The sequence below is a fragment of the Sorex araneus genome, chromosome 1, assembly GCF_027595985.1.
Source record: "Sorex araneus isolate mSorAra2 chromosome 1, mSorAra2.pri, whole genome shotgun sequence".
Lineage (NCBI taxonomy): Eukaryota > Metazoa > Chordata > Mammalia > Eulipotyphla > Soricidae > Sorex > Sorex araneus.
The window spans coordinates 132,157,902-132,177,470 of NC_073302.1; the positions used below are offsets into that span (position 1 = coordinate 132,157,902).

At 37.4% G+C, this 19,569-nt stretch overlaps 1 protein-coding gene across 3 annotated transcripts in view; it reads left to right on the plus strand.

Moving 5' to 3' along the window:
• Positions 1–19,569, plus strand: part of PARP8 (poly(ADP-ribose) polymerase family member 8) — a 173,112-nt gene that overhangs the window by 72,375 nt on the left and 81,168 nt on the right. For all 3 annotated transcript variants that reach the window (XM_055136503.1, XM_055136510.1, XM_055136494.1), the window contains exon 4: positions 14,074–14,111. In XM_055136503.1, the coding sequence (XP_054992478.1) occupies positions 14,074–14,111 (38 nt within the window). The remainder of the gene's footprint in view (positions 1–14,073; positions 14,112–19,569) is intronic.

Sequence of the window (19,569 nt, forward strand, 5' to 3'; positions counted from 1 at the left end):
GAGAATAAAGTGAAGATCATTAGCTACTTAGGTGGGGAGTGGGTGGGAGGGGGGTATATTGAAGTTCTTGGTGGAACATGTGCACTGGTGAAGGGATGGGGGTTTAAATCATTATATGACTGAAAATTAAACCTGAAAGCTTTGTATTTTTTCCATGGTGATTCAATAAAATAAAAACTTAAAAATAAAAAAAAATTAAAAAAAGAAGAAAGAAAGAAGAAAGAGAAAATATCTGAAACCGTTTAATTGGTCTGTTTATAAAGTACAGTCATATCAAGTTTAAGAACCAAATATATTTCATGTTAGCTTCAACTATAAAAGAAAATTTATTTGCTCATGTAATAAAAGCTCATTGCTGACATTTGAGTTTGCTTGATCACCCAGTCTGCCTCCATGTCTGAGCTTTTGAGATTCTGCTGTTCTTTGCCTGAGTGGTGTTAGAAAGCACTAATGGCAGAAACACGTCCATCATTCAAGGCCAGCAGGAGTGGATGTCCTCTCAACAGCATTAAGTAAAACCTACATGTTTTATTCTGGTGCACTCAAGGACATACAGCTGTCAGGGCTAAAGCCTTTCCCCCCTCTCTGCCTGGAAGGATTTTCCTTCTGCAAAATCCCAAGAGGGTGAAATGAAAACAGGAAGAAGCCTTGTGGATTTATTGTGCTTCCCCTTTTTGAATTTGGGGGAGCAGAGGAAGTTGCTTATATCTTTCTGCTCAACAAGCATGCTTTCTCTGATATATAAGCTTCCTTGCAATCTCTTTTACAATAGGGAGGAGGAGATACTATCTCACTAAAGAGTTAAGTAGGGGGAGGTTAGGCTATTTAAATTTCTCAGGTTCATATGACCTGGTCCTTAGTTTTCAGGTGGCAGCTAATTCATGTTTGCTAAGTAATGTGGTGAGAAAGGTTATTTTGAATTGGAAGATCAAAGGACTTTACATTTTTCATAAACATTCATTCTAGAGATAATTATAGTGCTCCTTCCATATGTCAGATATATGGTGGGTCCTGGAGATACAAGATTGAAGAAAACAGAGGCGCCTTCTAATCTCCTGGATTTAATGGAGGAAGTATGTAATTACAAACTATAACTTCTCCATCATAAGACCTGTCCAAGTCTGAAAAAGGCGATCAGTAATGTTTTTCTAGCAGGTGATAGCTGGATTGAGATCTAAATGCTTGAATGTGTTAGCAAGGCAAAAAAAGGTGGGAAGAAGCAGGAGAGAATATAGAGCAGGGAGAACATTGCATGTGTATGAATTGGAAAGAGTTCTTTTTCTTGGATCAATAAGAAGAGTCAATGCCCTGGTAAAGACAAGGATGAGATGAGTAGAGGGACTTTTCAGGAGGCCTTACACATAAGTTTCAGCCTATGTTTCTTTTAGCATGTCGAAGCGATTTTATTTGATCTAATTTCATTTCTTCTTATTTCTCTTGCCTTTGCCAGTGGAATCATATTATTGAAAACACCTTTGAGGTCCAACTCTTGGAGCATTCCATCTGTATTTTCCTTAATGAACTTTCTGGAATCTGGTCTGATCTCAAGGTCTTTTATACACTTTGAATGTAAAGCACAGAGCCAACAGGCCTGCAAGGAGGATGCTCAAACAACTACAACTAAAATTAAAAATACGCCTGCCACAGAGACAGGCTGCAGGATTGGTGTGAACCTGGGAGCATTAGTGGAGGGTAGGTCACAATGGTGGTGGGATTGGTGTTGGAACATGGTATGCCTGAAACTCTGTTGTGAACAATTTCATAATTGACGGTGCCTAATTTTTTAAAAATTGTGTTTGAGGAGGGCTGGAGTGATAGCACAGCGGTTGGGCGGTCGCCTTTCACGCAGCCGACCCAAGTTCGATTCCTCTACCCCTCTCGGAGAGCCCGGCAAGCTACTGAGAGTATCGAGCCCGCGAGGCAGAGCCTGGCAAGCTACCCGTGCGTATTGGATATGCCAAAAACAGTAACAATAAGTCTCTCAATGAGAGACGTTACTGGTGTCTGCTCAAACAAATTGATGAGCAATGGGATGACAGTGACAGTGTTTGAGGGCCTGAGATGATGTCTTAAAAAACTGAAGAGCATGCTTGGTGGGAGCTGGGTTTGAACAGTGCTGGAACTCCTTTCCTCAGTCTGCCGAAGCTCTGGCTGTGTGTCCTCTAAAACACTCTGCTAAGTAATCTACCATAAATGATCTTTAATAAGTAATTAATCCACCTTAAACTTTTGAGAAAGTCGTATCTTAATATATATTGAAATTTTCTCTCTGAATATGTCTAGGGTTTGTTTTTTTTTTTAAAAAAAAACATGTTCATGCAACGTTTTACTTTAGTTAGCTATGCAAAGATTTATAAAGGGCAGCTTTGCAGCTTTAACATGCTTATAGCAGACCTAAACCTTTTATAACCATTTATATATTTAACTTTGACATAAAATAGTGAAGGAAAAAAGACTAGTGAAGAAGATAAAGGCACTGATATTTAAGTGAATATTTATTTAAAAGATATTAAGTTAGTTTTAGTGGCAAATTGTGTAAAGAATAAAAGTCCAGATATCAAGCCTTTGTGGGGGAAATATTGAATTATTTATATGTAATTGGTATAGATACCAGTGATTGGTGACATCCACAGTCTACATTGCATCTTTTACTTTTGGGCTATAATTTAAGATAAGACACTGTCACTGTCACTGTCATCCCATTGCTCATCGATTTGCTCAAGCGGGCATCAGTAACGTCTCCATTATGAGACTTGTAGTTACTGTTTTTGGCATATCGGATACATCATGGGTAGCTTGCCAGGCTCTGCTGTGCGGGCAAGATACTCTCGGTAGCTTGCCGGGCTCTCTGAGAAAGGCGGAGGATACGAACCCGGTTGGCCTCATGCAAGGCAAATGCCCTACCCGCTGTGCTATGGCTTCCAGCCCTTAAGAATGAGAGAGAAGAAAAACTCCACTTAAAATATACTCCTGACTGGTGTTTGACTAAGGCAGTGTTAAATTGCTCATATCATATCATATAGTGTTTTAGTAATATAAGTAAAGCATGCATCAATGTTATTTAAATTTGAAAGGCAAAACTGGACTCTGTCTTTCAAGTTTATCCCTTTTGAGATGACGACTTACTTAGAAGTCCAAGCTTTTGACCTATTTTAAAAATAAGCGCAGAAGTCACTGATTCTGCCACTTTAAAATGAAATTCTTTGGTTACTTTTGAAATCTTTTGTAAATTTATTGAAAGTATAAGAGTTATCAGTGCTTTGAAATGCACAATAAAATATTATTGAGAAACTAAATGTTTATTGGACAGATATCTTCACCTTAATACCTTTGAAAAGGGAAATATAAAATGTCCATTCTCAACAACTTATTTCTCTGTTAGGTAAAATAATAGAATTATTCACCATGAGAGTTCAGTTCTCTTGTTTTCATGTTGTGGTACCAAAGGACAAGACAGATATTGTCACATTTGTCATTAGGGCTCTTAAAGAATGCATATTAATATCTTGCAGAGAGTCTATTAATGATGCAACAGAATTATACACAGGCATTGTCTCTACCTCTGTCCTCTTTTAGGAGACTAATTCTTCTCACAGTATTTTTGAGATTGAACGAGGATAGAGTGTGGGATAGAGCTCAGTGGCAGAGGACTTGTGATTGTTGCTTTTTCTGTACAAAACTTGCTTTGTCTGTACAGTGGCCTGCATCCAATTAGTAGTAATCACACACAGACGCAGACACACACACACACACACAACACACCTCACAGGCACACACGTACACACACTCACGAGTAGGAGTAGGGTCAATAAAAATTTCATATTCTGTGCTTTCCTGGCAAGTAAGTTAGTTAAAGGAGGGAAGCAGGGTTATGGTGCTTGCCTCACATGCAGCTGACCCCACGCTCAGTGCTCTACTCGGTGTGGCCCAAAATTCTCACCAAAAACCCCTCAGTTTGAAAACTAAAATTTGTACTTGATTGCATAAAAAAAAATCTGGTGCCTGGTGGGCTTTGTTTCTGTTTTTGTTTTTGAGTAGCTTTCCTAAATTGTGTCATTAAATTGTAACTCAGACGTCAGGACTGGAAATAATGCAAATACCACCCCGATTACTAGGTTCGAAAATAGACAATCCACATGACCAGAGTATTTGGAACCTACTGTCCTTTTTGTACACCACACAAAACCTGGGAAGGAAGTGTGATTAAAAGGTATGATGCTCACGTGTAGTGGTGTGACTACCGAGAATTAAACCAGCTCATGACCATCAGCAATAGTTTTGTTTTTTTAATCAAATATTCAACACTCGGTAAACTGCCAAGGACTGTCTTGGAATGTCCTTTAAGTCCTCTTGGAAATAAAAGGTAAGTTTTGTTCTTATTCAGAACTTAATTTATTGACTCATGAATTACTGTGACAGAATGTGGGGAACTTAAGATGAAATTGCTTGGACTGATGTTCAGAGGAAAGGACAGTCATTCTCTATCAAGGTGAAGAGGGACATAGGAAGGAAGGAATACCTGAGGTGGATGGAGAAGGTCCATAAAAATGTTCTTGAGATTAAATCTTGAGGAAAGAGGAATCCGAGTGTTCCAGAGAGCTAAGTGTGTGCATAGAAGTAATAATAATGATAATATTGTTCGCAGTATTGTCATGCTTTTTGACTATTTTTTTCTTGTTTATTCCTTACACTGTCTCAGGTACTTTAGATGAAAGAAACTGAGACAGAGATTGGTTAGCTATCTAGCCTGCCGTCACACAGTTAATTGCAGAATAAATTAAAAAATTCAGTTTAAAAAGTTCGGTTTCCTCGTGTGAGAAACCCAAAACCCAAAACACTTGTACCAAGAAAGATAGAACTTGAAAATAAAGAGCTGTTGGAATTTGTCAGGATTTTGATCAGTCAGGTAGTCTGCATGATGTGAGACAGATCGTGCAGAACTGTGGAAGACATGCTGAGTTCAGGTTTTATGCTGTAGATTTAGGAAATATTTTGGAAAACATCCAGAACCCACCTTCAGCATTATCACATGAGGTTCTTGGTAGAAATGCCTGTTCCCAGATTCCATATGAGCCCTACTATTCCTTGATATGCAAAATGACCAGGAAGCATGTGCGCTGATATGGGCAAGAAGTGAATAGTAAACAGATCTATAGTCCTAATAGGACCTGCTACTGTTATTTGCTAGGAACTTCTTGATAATTACTCAGTTGAAAATTAATGTTAAAAAAGGCTATGAGTACTTCCTCTGCATTGTACTTAATTATTTGCTTGTGAAATTTAGCTCTTGAAAAAGAGGAAATAAAAGAAACTGCTTGGGACCAGAGAGATAGTATACCCAATAGGGTACTTGCCTTGCACCTGGCTTACCCAGGTTCCATCCTGGCACCCCATGCCATCTCCTAAACTCAGCCAGAGGTCATCCCTGGACACAGAGCCAGGATTAATCCCTAAGCACTGCTGGGCATGGCCCCAAACTATAAAGAAAGAGCCTGTATGATTTGGAGATACTGAACTTTGGAGTTTTCTCGTTTTCAGTGATTGTAGGAAGCTCAGTGATATTGTTTATATTACTCATGCTGGAAAAATAAAGCAGTCAGCAGAGCTGGAATATATTTAAATATGAAAAACACACTAATAATAACTATAAAAAATCAAGAGAGTAAAATGAGCATCCTTGGAAACAAGAAAATACCAGGGAAAGGTGGATTTAAAAACTCAAAGAAGTAGGGCTTCGTAATGTTGTTTTTATTAAGAGGCATTTGAGAACTTTTTAAAGAAAGGAAAATTGAAAAGATCATTGATAACATGAAGAAGAACAGATTTTGTGGAAGACAACAAAGAGGAGCCAATCTGTAATGTGCATGGGTAGTGAGAATGGGTTAGGTTACTCTGTAGTTTCATTTTAATAAGAAATTAAGTAGGGTGATAATTAGTAATAGCCGCAAACTAACAGACATTCCTAAACTTGAACATGTAATACCTATAAAATGAAATTTTTCATGTATTATATAGCTACACAGAAAGAATAAAATTCTCATAAATCCAATAACTTAGAGATAACAGCTACTAAAATTTATCATTTTTCAAGCCATGTTTCTGTCACTCTAGACTTGCAGTTGATATTAATTGATGAGTTTTTAATAAAAATGTTGAAATAGTTGAAGTTTTTGTATGTGTTTAGTAAATCTAAAAATGTATCATTTTACATTATAACTTTTGTGTGATTGTGTATGTAATAGATTTCTAGTCTCATTATTGGCATTTTGTTCTTTAGGCTACTTTTTCTTTTTTTATATGACTACTGCTAGTATCTTTGCGGATAAATATTTAAATACTTCCACAGGTACATGCTTAATTAATTCCAAATTGTGGAATTGCTAAATTAATGGAAAAAGATATAAAGCAGTGTAGGTCTATGAGATCTACATATGAGGTAAATTGATTAGTCTTAGGTAAAGGATTAGACATTTCATTTCACATGGGAGCAAGAGAGAAGTATGAATTTGAGGTGATTGGTTTGAGAAATTATTAAAATTGCCTACAGAGAAGAACCTTAGCAAAATCTGTTTCATCTTGATATGGATAATAAAGGGAAAGTTTGTTATAGGGTTAGAAAGTCATGTATAGTTTAAAGGAAATAACTGAAAAATAAATAATTGAGGGGTGGACTTCAAGGTCATTGAGCAAAGTTGTGATTGCTGCTATTGAACCTCCTTGCTCCACTATCATTACCAGCAGTACTGAGTCTAGATCTCGGTTTTGAGAATCCTGAAATGATTTGAGCTTTGTTTTGGCAAATTGTAGGTTAGGTATATAGTGTGCACGTAGATGAAGGACTAAGGGTACACAATGAATGAGTGGAAGGTTGTGTGCAATCTATGATTGCATCTAGAAGGAAAAAGATAGGAAGGACTAATAAAGCATGTGTTGAGCAAAATCATGAGGACTGAAGGTGCCAGAGGATAAACCTAAGATTAAGAGCTAGAAGTTGTGAAGATGTGGTTAAAAAATAGGACGCTGGCATTGCTACTTTAAACAGGAAGTTATTTCTACTCCACGTTAAAGTTTAAGAGATAAACACAGATTTGGTAAATTAAGGTTAAAGGAAGATAAAGTTACAGAACTATATTCAGCTTAATGTTATCCTTGTAGAACTGGTCATGTCACACGTTCCATCAAAGAGGAAAATAGTGATGTTGAGAAAGTATAAATTCAGGGTCCAGGAATCTGGTTCACAAGATGGCAGATAAATAAAACACAAAGGACTCACTTAGAAAACTCATATATTTACTCAGTACCTTTTTTGATTGGAAACTTAACCTTCTAGCCTAAGTTCCCTTTTCTGTTATATCAGAAATGCCATTTTCCATTAGCACCCTACTTAATTTTTTGTGGGAAAGAGAAGGCATATATACAGAGTTTACTCCTGGTTCTGTAGTCAGGAACTACTCCTGGCGTTGCTGGGGACACCATATGTGGTGCCTAAGGTCTTAATCCTGGTAAGGTACAGGCAAAGCGAGTGTCTTATCCTCTGTACTATCTCTCTGGTCCCAGTATTAATGCTTTCATGAGTTTTCTTAGTTTTTTGAGCCTTACAGCTAGGCCTATGCTCAGTCGATTGGTTCTTCGCAAATGTTTCAGAAAGAATAGAATGGTAAAAAAGCAAGTGTTTAGTTTAGTTACAAGAGTAACCCTATAGACTGGGGTATAACTAGTTAGTAGAGCATATATGGGTCACTGAGTTTTATCCCCAGAACCGAAATAATTAATTATAGAATTTAAAAATATATAAATAGGAAGGTTAGGTAGATATTGATCTAAGGGTTCTCCAGGGATTCTGTTTTAGAAACTGTTGATGATTGAATCTTTGGGATAGAAACTAGTAGAGGGATATGGTGGAAGCAATCATTTAAAAAAATGATTGAGATAGTAGAAGTAATTTTTTGATTTTAGATTTAAGTTTGTGAGATTGAGAACTTGAGACTGAGTGCTCTAAAGTTGATGCCTAACATGGAGAGACTGATCTGAGTACCTCAATGGATTTGTAGTTTTTGTTTTTGGGCCATACCCAGCAGTGCTTAGGGCTTACTCCTGGCTGTATGCTCAGGGCTAACTCCTGGCAAGGCTTGGGGGACCATATGGATTGCCAGTAATTGAATCCACATAGGCTGTGTGCAAGGCAAGAGCTCTGTCCTCTATACTACCACTCCAGCCCAGTGGATTATTAATTTAGTGTGTTCCAAAATTCTTAAGTCATTTTTGCCTGCACCACAATTTGGAGATTGCTCCAAGTATTTTTTTTCATTTTTATATTGAAGTATTTCATGTTGACATCACCATATTTTAGTTTTGTGTGTGTGTGTTTGTTCTGTACTTGCAAACTGTACTCTTAAATCTATCTGAGCTTGAGTTTGGTTTTTGGATCTTTCATTGGCCCTGTTAGATCCTTCAGTTTAATCATCCATGTCTGCTTCTACTAGATTGTTTCCCTCAGAACTCTGTAAGCCACACAGTGAAACTAATTCAAATTTTACAGCCCTGGTGATTTTCCTTCCAGTATACTACCAAGAAAATGCTTTAGCATAAGGATCTGCTGAATCATTTTGTAGAGACTTTTCTTTCTATTTTGTATTTGAAAAATTAGTTGTGATCACGAACAACAAATGTCTCCTTCTATCATGAGATAATGAAACTGTAAAGTAAAATCATCGGTGTTAGCTTCGGTCTCTGATAAATGTAATATATTATGGTTGTTTTAGAAATTGAGTTCCCCAGGGAGCATTTGTTCAAGTAAAATTTGAGTCTTGTACATTTTCATTTCTTGTGCTTGGAGCTGACTAAAGTTACTCAGCACCTGCTACTATGTGCCTGGCGTTATCCAGGGGCTTTACAGCTGTTAGACCACTAAATCATTAGAGAAGACTTGTAAGGTAGGTCTTGATTCTCATACTTTTACCAGAAAATCACCGAAGCCCAGGTGTTGAATAACTTTTCCTGTGCTTCCCTGAGATCCATGGTAAAGAGAGAATTTGACTCTTATTTGTTTAACAATAACTGTAACAGGCGCCCTCATTGGGGATAGAGTTGAGAATGTATTAAGGCTTCATTTTGGATTTAGACATGGATTTGGATGAAAAATGAAGCCAACTGTTGTTGGATGAGATGGAGGACTGTTGGGAATCGATTCAGCTTAGTGCTGAATATAATCTCTGGGCAAGGTCCCAAACTTTCATCACATAATACTACTGCCAAATGAAGGTTTGCCTCGATCATTAATAATGTCATTTCTCCATAGCACAGTCCCACTGAATAAAGGAATGAGTTGTAGAAAATAAATTCATATGGGGTCATAGTATATGTTTTCCCCTTGCTTGTTTGAGCCATGGTTATTTCATCTTCCAAGTCTTGGCATTTAATTCAGGACTGTGATTCCCAAAGCTGGACTCTTGGCGGGGATCCAGCATCTGACATTTGGTCTGCCCTCTCCTTCTTCCACTGATAGTTACTCATATTTTACTACTATAATAGTTTCCAAATCTGACATACCTCCTCTTCAACCAATGCTATTGCCTATCATAATATTTTTTAAATATATGAGTCTAGCTTTAAAATGCTATTTAGTTTCATCTGCTATGATTTTACTTTTTTGAGTAATAGAAAAAAAATCAAAATAGAATGAGCTGAGGAGCCAGTTAGTGGTTGCCTGGCATTGGGGATTTGGGGGTAAAGGAAGACAAATATGACTACAAGAACATGAGGGGAGTGTTATCTTGATATAAATAAATATTTTTACACTTAATACATTTATATTTAAATATATGTTTTAATATATAAATAATATGTAAATATATAAATTTATTTATATTTATATAAATACCCGATACAGGATCAGGTATTTCTGTATCTGGATTTGTGGTAGTGTGTGTGAATCAAATAAAATGAAATGCCATGGATCTATACTCAGAATAATCTGTATTTCCAGGTTGTTGTCACCTGTTTATGGGTACCCAGGGAGATCAGTACTGGAAGGTAGTCAGAGGGGAAAGAGAAAGAGAGCGCCCTGTAAAGTAAAAGAAAGGCATTTTTCACGCTAAATTGGGATGCAGGTGGCCCTCAAATGGAGTATTCCATTAAGTGCCGAGAGGTGTGGGCATCTGTGTCATGGGGGCTGTAGGGCTGGCTTGGCAAAGATGATTTTCCAGACCTTTTTCAAGCTGCCCATGCTTGGGTCTTTCTGCGCAGGTAACAGTCCTGTTGCTAGAGCATTGTCAAGGAAAAAAAAGACTTTGGATTGTAGGTCTCCTTTTATTTAGTCTTAGTAAGCTGTCTGTTTATGCCAGATCCTCTCCTGAGGGAGCCCTGTACTCAGGTTAGGGTTGGCATCCTCATTCTGGAGCTGGGGCTGGTGCCGGAGCTCCTTTCAGACCACATCTTGGTTTTACGTTTGCTTGAAATACATTGCCAGAGGGCTCCCCTTCCTGCCTGCCTGCTTCTGTGGTACTGTACATACTTAAGGTTAGTCACTGAGGGGGAGGGGGAGGGATACATGAACTATTTATATTCTCTGTACAACTTTATTCGACTCTATACTTAAAAAGTAAAATAAACTATTTTACTTTGTCTATCCTATTTATTATGTTCCATCTCCTTTACCTCTGAGTTCATTAATCTGATTCTATTTCAACTTCAGTCTTAGCATTAATCTCATATTTGGGGTGAAGGAAGACAAACATAACTAAGCGAAGATAACATGAGTTCTCTGCCAGGTTACCAAAAAATGCTTCTTGAATTAATTGAACAATGGAGTTTTACTTTATCAAAGGATAGTTTTCTCAACATTTGATCTCATTAATAATTCTTCCCCTTTTGTGGGGGACCCTTGGAGTCCCCCAAATTAGCCATCAAGGGGCCTAGGAGATTCGCAGAACCTGACACTTTAGTTGAAGTACCCAAGGATGTGACTTTGTTCTTGGTGCTCAGGATTACTGCGCCATCCCAGTGGTTCTGAGAGAGAAGTAAACTATCTTGTGGCCACAGTCACAAAGCCCAAAGTCCTCTCACAGATTCCAAAAGGCGGTGGCTTTTCAAAAAAGAAAAAAGATTTTTTTGTTCCACCTGTTGATTGGGATTAAACCCAGAGACTCATGTAGGCAGTGGAGATACTCATTGACCCAAAGGTAATGGCCTTTTTTTTTTTTTTGGAAGATAGGGTTGACTCTTGGGGCCACACCCAAGAGTACTCAGGGCTTACCTCTTGTTCTGGGCTCAGATTTTTCCCCTGGTGATGCTTGGTGGATCATACACAGGGTCAGGGATTAAACCAAGATCTGCAGCATGCAAGGTATTTGCCTTAATGGCAGTGGAAAGTGGCTCTTTTTTTCCCCGGAAAAAAAGGTCTGGGAATATATTCTCCAGGACAGGAGGAACCAGGAATCCCAGGATAGGAACTTTTCTGGATCCTGACCACCCATCCACCCATTCACATTTTTTCGACTGTTTGATAGCCCAGTGTATGATCCTTGGTGAACAAATCCTGTGTGTTGAAAAAGATATTCTGTACTTGTAGTGTTCTTTACAAGTTATACTTTCTTTGTCTTTCATTTCTTTGGGGGAGGGGAGAATGGGCCTCTTGTTCTCTTAATTTTTCAAACTATGATTAAGGAGCCATCTGTTTCTACTTTTAATCCGGCCACATTTTCTTTCATGTTTCACATATTTTGAAGTTCTGTTATTGGGTACACATGCATTTAATGTTTGTTGTGCCTTTACCTTGATGAACAATCCTTTTATCATTCTGAATGATCTCTACATTGCTTGAAGTCTTTGTCGTTTATTTAAACAGTGCAGTCCTCTGAGGCTTGTAGTTTCCACATATCGCTCAATCCATTCCGTCTACCTGTATGTTTACATGGAATGAAAATCCCTTCAATATTGATTGAATTGGATCTTTTTAAGGGTGGGGCCTCTCCAGCAGTACAAGGAGACATGGGAACCACTTGCTGATGATTCTCTGACTAAGGGATTCTGATGATTCAGTGCTCACTGTGGGTGGTGCTGAGGAATACCGGGACCACCCCTGGCGGTGCTTGGGGAGGGGATCATGTGTCGGGTCCCTGATCTGGGTCTTGTACAGGCACTTCAGCTCTTTTACTCTGTCTTCCTGACCCTGAGAACTTGTTTTAAACCATTCTGGCCATCTTTGCTTTAAATTTAATATGGTTAGTTATTTATATTTAATGTAGTGCTTGATGGGATTAGATTCAGGCACACTTCACAATTTTCCTTCTGCATTTTCCTTCCTCTAGGATTGTTTTTTATGTTTTCTCACATATTAAGTAATTTTAGATTGTGTCAGATTCACTTTGTGAATAATACTTTGACAAGTATTTTGTCTTTCATATGTTCCTTCCACGAGAATCAAATTATTATTATTTATTTTTTGGTCTTAACAAGTCCACTGAACTGAACCTCAGTTTGGACTTTTCTGTGGCTGGTGGCACACCCTACTGAGCCATTCAAATGGCTAATAAGTCCAGAGGAGCTGTGTGTCAAACTCTAAAATATGTGACTTTTTATTTTCCAAAAACAATGAAATGAATGGATAAATATGAATGAAGTTACTTAATGTTCCTAACTCAAGAGACTTTCTTTCTAGCTGGTAGAAAAGAGAACAAAACAATATGATAAATTCACATTTGTGATATAAGTACACAGAGGCATGTGGTTACTGAAAAAGAGTTGTGAAATGATTAAAATGCGTTTTTAAAAACAGCTCAGTCCTAAGAACGAGAGGCAATTTAGTATATATAGTGATGATGAAAAACTGGCTGATGAGTAGCTGTCAAAACTCAGAATTTTTTGAAGTAAAGGACAGGTTTCTAAGGCAGAGTCAACAGTTTGGGAAACAGTATTAAAGTCATGATCACAATCACGAAGCCCATTAATCGTCGATTTCTGATTTCTCGAGCGGGCTCAGTAACCTCTCCATTCGTCCTTTCCCTGAGATCTTAGAAGTCTCTCTCAACTCGCCCTCCCAATGATGTCACACCGGAGGCTCTTTCAGGGTCAGGGGAATGAGATCCAGCTTGTCACTGGCTTTAGTATATGAATACACCATGGGAAGCTTGCAAGGCGGTCCCATGTGGGCAGGAAACTCTCAGAAGCTTGCCAGTTTCTCCCAGAGGGAGAAGTAGGTTGTAAAATATCTTCTGGGAGCTTGCTTTTAAGTCTCTGGATGCTGGCAATTGATGGGATTACACACACCTGGGTTCCTCTGCCGGTACCCTCATGCGTGAGGCCTGTCTGAACATGTGGAGAGGGGTCTCGAGCATGGCTGTAGCTAGGTTGCAGTGGTCTTTGGCCGCTGGGAGCTGTAATTGGGGTGAGGAGGGAAGCTGGAGCCCATCCTCTCCAAGGGGTCCCGGGGAAGACAGCCAGGTGTTCGGGCAAAAGACTGCATTGTATTAAATACTGCATAGTATTAAAGTAATTGCTTAAATTCTTGACTACTTTTTAAAGCAGAAGCAATGCTTTATTCTTGGCAAGAGAAAGTGATTTAAGGACCGGGTAGGTAGTATGGGGATGGAGAAGTAAGACACTTGCCTGCCTCACTGCTGACCCTGGTTCAAACGCCAGCAACCCGTATAGTCACCTTAGCACCTGAGGAGAGATTCCTGAATGCAGAGCCAGGAATAACCCCTGAGCACTGCTGGCATCCCCCTACCCCACCCCCTTCCAAAAAAAAGAGAGAGAAATTTATTTGGTGATACCTGTGCGAAATATACAAATGATCACAAATTAGGGACTATTAGCACTAAGCTTAGACGATTGTTCTATACTAAAATACCTATATTGGGAGAAAGGCATTTCAGAATCCACTTTCATTCCTGATCTCAGAATTCTGAGTGTCTGAAATCAGATATCAAAGACATTTTTAATTTACTTTAAATGTTATTGGTTTATACGAAATATTTCTAAAAGTGAATGTATAATATGGACTGGACTTTGTTATTTTAAAGCATATAAAACCTTTGCAGTAACTAAGCCTGCTTTCTTTTTTTCTTTTAACAGTGTCTCCTACTCAGTACATGTATCTGAAGATTACCCAGGTATGTTTATCTTCTTTTCACTTTTACTATATGTACTCTTTAGAGCCTGGCAAGCTCCCCATGGCATGTTCGATATGCCAAAACCAGTAACAACAAGTCTCACAATGGAGACATTACTGGTGCCTGCTTGAGCAAATAGATGAACAACGGGAGGACAGTGCTACAGTGCTACTCTTGTCATAACTTCTTTGAATCTGTTTATTCGAGAGTTGTAAAACATTTACAGGCATGTCTGTAGATTTGTGTGTTAGGATCAGAACACCCAAAGCTATAGACAGAGTTCTTTTGGTTATTGGTAAGGTACACTGAGAGAACTTCAATAAGTTTCTCACTGAAAGGCGTTTCCATAAGTATCTGTGATAGCTTCAGCCTAGAGATAATATCATTACAGTTAAAGCAAATAAATAGTCTCTAAACCACATTATTTGTTGGTCCTTTGACTTCATTTTGCTTTTTGGAGTGTTAAAAATAAATACTTAACTTTCTTTTCTAAATATATTTACAATTAAGAAATTCTCACAATAGTGGATGAAATGATTACCGTCATACTCTCATTTGGTGAAACTGTTAATCAGAATAGAAGGAAGTGGTATTTGAGCTCCGTAGCCCAAAGTCTGTGGGTTGTACCTCTGGTCTGCGCTAGGCATGTTGTATATATATGTACAGCCGACCTCACCATGCGCCCTGAAATGTAGTACTAACTCCACACTTGTTCACAGAAATCAGAATGTGCGAATCTTTCTTCCGAACCACAGTCAATTTTATTTTCTGACTTCATTTCCTTCTTTGTTTTCCTTTCTTTTCATTCCTTTTTCCTTATCTTTTCCTTCTTTCCCCTCCGCTCCTTCACTTTTTCTCCCTGCTCTCTCCGTTCCCTATTCCTTTGCTCTCCTCAATCTCTCTTTATTTCCCTCTTCCTCTCTGCCTCACTTCTCTTTCTTCTTCCTCTTCCTCTCCTTTACTCCCCTCCCTTTTCACATTCTGAAGTGCTTGAGGGCTACTCCTAGCTCTGTGCTCTCCTGGGTGCTCTCACAGCAGTGCTTGGGGGATCATGAGGTGCCTTGCTTGGACCCAGGCTTCCTACGTGCAAAACCATGCTCCAGCCCTTTGAGCTGTCTCCCTCTTCTCAAACTTATTTCTAGACTCTGGTAGTCCCATCGGCATCAGAGCACAAGATGCCCCATTTGTCACATTAATTTGAAGACATAAAAGCAAGATATTTGTCTTCCTATTTTTCTCATCAGTAGTGACTCTATGATTTTATTTTGAATAAGAGATCAAATATAACTTTTCACTCTGAGAAAAAGATTCCATTACTTATATTCTTTGACAAAGAAAAACACATTTTAAGCGACAATATCTGTTTCTTTCATACACACACTTTTCTTATTCCAACAGTCCTTCTTAGTAAAATCAGAACAACACAAAACTACTGTTAAGATCTGAGTCATAATGTGATCTGGAGTCATAATTTAGATTAATATCCAAATTTAGCACTTTTTACTTATTTGGGATCATATTTTTCTGTATGAAAAGAACTAGATTAATGAAAATTTATATATTTTGAGTATTAAGAATAAATAGCTTATTGTCTGAGATTACAAAACATGTCTTTAGCATTTAACTAATTTTCTATGATAGTATATATTATCTACCTATTCTTTTTTCCTTTTTCATAAGTTTAAAGGTTACACATGAAATTATTTCGGAAATTACCCTTCTTTTGCTTGAATGCTCTGTATTTAAAAATATATAGTGAATTATACCAGATTATGTTTCATGTCCCCAGACATAGTAGCCATATATAGTTAACTGTATCACTATATCACTGTCATCCCATTGTTTATCGATTTACTCAAGTGGGCACCAGTAATGTCTCCATTTGTCCCAGCCCTGAGATTTTAGCAGCCTCTCTTTACTCATCTTTCCTGATGATTGGAGGCTCTTTCAGAGTCAGAGGAATGAAACCTGTTATTGTTACTATTTTTGGCACATTGAATATGCCATGGGGAGCTTGCCAGGCTCTGCCCTGCAGGCAGGATACTCTCAGTAGTTTGCCAGGCTCTCTGAAAGGCATATATATTTATTATAAATAAATAAGGCATATTAATAACTTCAAAAACTTCATTAGCAAATAACAAAGTCAGGAATGGACAAGTGTCATAATTTCACAACTCTTCCCTTTTGTTATAATTATTTGGGTCTTTATCTGCACTCTAAGATACTAGGTATCCTTTGGGGAATAAAGTCTAAAAATTTTGTTTTTGTTTTTAAAAGTCAGCTAGTAGAGTATATTGATCTGATTTCGGGGAATAACTCATCATTAAAGATATTCCCATTTTTAAATAGCAGTAAAAAATTATGTTAGAAAGATATTGCTAGAAGAAGCAGGACATGAAATATTTACAAGTACTTTTTTAGGAATAGTTTTGCAGTCGGCCTTTGTATAATTTAGCATGTTTTTGATGTCAAGTGTTTGTTTGCTTGGAAAATACAAGTTTCACTATTTACTGTAAATCTTCTACTTGTTGTGCTTCTTATCCGAGGTAGCTCTTTGAGAGGTAAGCCACAGAGACTCAGGAACTTAAGCTAGGAGAGAGAAATAATGTCACAAATCAAAACCCAACTTGAAGATAGAGATTCTGCATCACTGGAGGGAAACGGGTAGACAATGCCTTTAGTAACCCAAGTGAAACACATATATAGCTCCCCCTTGTGGATTATTTTTTTTTTACCCCAGTAAGGGAAATGCACTTGAAGATGAAATAAACAAAAGTGGAAATTTTAAAATTGAGCTTTTAAAAACTTGGATTCAATTTAAGGTTGAAATGCTAAGTTTGTTGAATTACATTCCATTTCTAATGTAATTTCACTTCTCAAGTAAAAAGGTATGTAAATACAGCACAAAAATAAGAGAGGGAGATTAGAGCTTTCTCAACAAAATTTTGAACTGTATTTTCATAGATATGAATAGGTTCTAAACGTGACTCTGTGGAGATAGAACAAGGACGCTTGTGACATATTATGTTTAAAGTAATGTGCCAAGAGAGGTTGAATAATATTTCTCACAAACATATATTTTGATGAAAAGTTATTTTATTTATTTTTATTGGGGCGGGGGTGGGCATCCCAAATAGTGTTCAGGAGACTCCACGGGCAGTGCCAAGCTGTCTGTCAGATTAGTGCAAGGGTCTGAGGATGCGATGCTGCAGAAGACAGCAGTGCTGGGGATATCTGGGTCCCTTGGCAGTGCTGGGGTCGTCCAGGGCCAAACCTGGTGATGGTTGGGGGCGTACATGACATCCAGGATCAAACCCTCTATCCTGCCCCCTATTAATAAATTTAAATCTGTTTTTTTTTTAATTTTTACTGTGACTTTAGTTCATTGGCTTGGTTTCATAAACTGTATTGTATAAAAATGACTACTTTGCTCTTCCTTTTTACTATCCCTGCCTGTTTATTTTCTCCCACTGCCCGGATACAACTTCTAGAATCATCTTTAAAAATCAACATGAAAACTTGGTTCCTTTTGTCAAAATTCAAAGATTGGCTTCCAGTTGCTTCCTGAAAAGGGAGTGTAATTCCTTTCCTCATTTTCTAAGTTTCTTCTTTTTGTAATATAACTTTAACAGACTTAGCTCTGGCATTTCTTAAGGTGTCGGCCAAACGTGCTTTCTCTTTTGAACAAGTTGATAAGTTGTATTAATCGATCTCTGTTGTTGGTCTGTGAGAATTAATCAGGGTATATGTGTTATGTTATATACTCTGTTATTAAATGTGTAAAATTGGTGAAGTAATAAACCTTTTGATATCTGAAAGAATTTGTAAGCAAATCTTTCTGAAACTGATACTCATTTTAGTTTGGTCCTGTATGAGTTTTCATATTTTTCTGCCTAATTACTGCTCTTTTCTATTATTATCACTTTTAGTAACTTTACTATGGGTTCTTCATGAAAGTTTACTACTAGGTAAATTTGTAAATATATACTGATATATTTTTAAAATATAGTATCTCTGAGGCACTGTCGTCTCATTCATAGATTTGCTTGAGCGGGCAGTGTCTAATTCTCAGTCATTTCTTCATGTAAATTTCTGTTTTATGAGTATTTCTCTTATTTCCTTCCCTTGAAATGTTTTCTAAAATGTTTCTCTGTAAAAACTTATTTGAAAACATGCTGTGCTTTTATGGTTTTATCAGTTCTGATTTTTATAATTTTCTTATTAATATCTCAGGAAAGTCCTCCTTCCTACTCTTTCCTTGATTAATGGGTCAATGGTTAACTTTTCATTGTTTGAAAATACAGGATTTTCTGCATCCTCTAGAAGTGTAGTAACATAGACTTTTAAATTTAGGATTGTGTCACTTTATTTTTCTAGGAAAAGATTTTGTCATTTCACAATGCTAATATGTTAGATCATGTATGTCTACTTCTGATTTCAGGTTGCTTAATAAAATTTTAAGGAATATCTTTTGAATTTTAGGTGTTCATATAACAAATACAACCAAGTACAAAATATAAAGTGAATAAATAGAGCGATCTGTTACATTTTGTTTTACTTTAATTTTAAGGATTTCATTTGGTAGACAGTTTCAAAAAATTCTAAAGTGAGGGATTAAGCCATCAAGTGTGTCTATTTGCAGTCATGAATAATTGACTCTGCTCTAAAAGAACAGTTGAATTTTCATTACTTTTTCCATCCAGTTAGGTAGTTTAATGGTGGTTGGGATTTCTCCCATCCCAGTAATTTGTATGTTTTTATGATTATGGAGTACCAGTTTTTGATTTTAGAAAAAAAAAGTAAAGCATTTATTTTGTATATATTTCACCATTTAGTGCCTATGTTATTACTTTAAATGTTTGAATAACTTTACCAAATACTTAATTTCTTTCTCATCTTTATTTTTTGTTTTTTGGGTCACACCTGGCGATGCACAGGGGTTATTCCTGGCTCTGCACTCAGGAATTACCCCTGGAAGTGCTCAGGGGACCATATGGGATACTGAAATTCAAACCTGGGTTGGCTGCGTGCAAGGCAAACACCCTACCCGCTGTGCTATCGCTCCAGCCCTTCTCATCTTTAAAATAGGGATAATACTTGCTTGGGGGGTACCGTTCATAATATATAATCAGGATATAAGGAAACCAACATAATTAGTATTTATGATTATTTCTCATAACTATATTACACCGTCATGAAGAAATAGAGTGATTTGAATTAAATTCAGTTGCATTTGAAATGCAATAAAATCAATATTTGGAGATGCTTTCCCATAGTTCTCTACTCATCTCTCCCCAGTTATTCATGGAAGTTCCGGAAATGCTTGCATAGTCTGATAGGGGAGAAGAGAAAAAACATTCATATTGTTAACTGCCTTTAATTAAACACTGCAGGTCTTCTTCAAACAATTATGTTGAAGAACATAACTGTCCCCGCAGGTTTAATGAGAAAAGGAAGC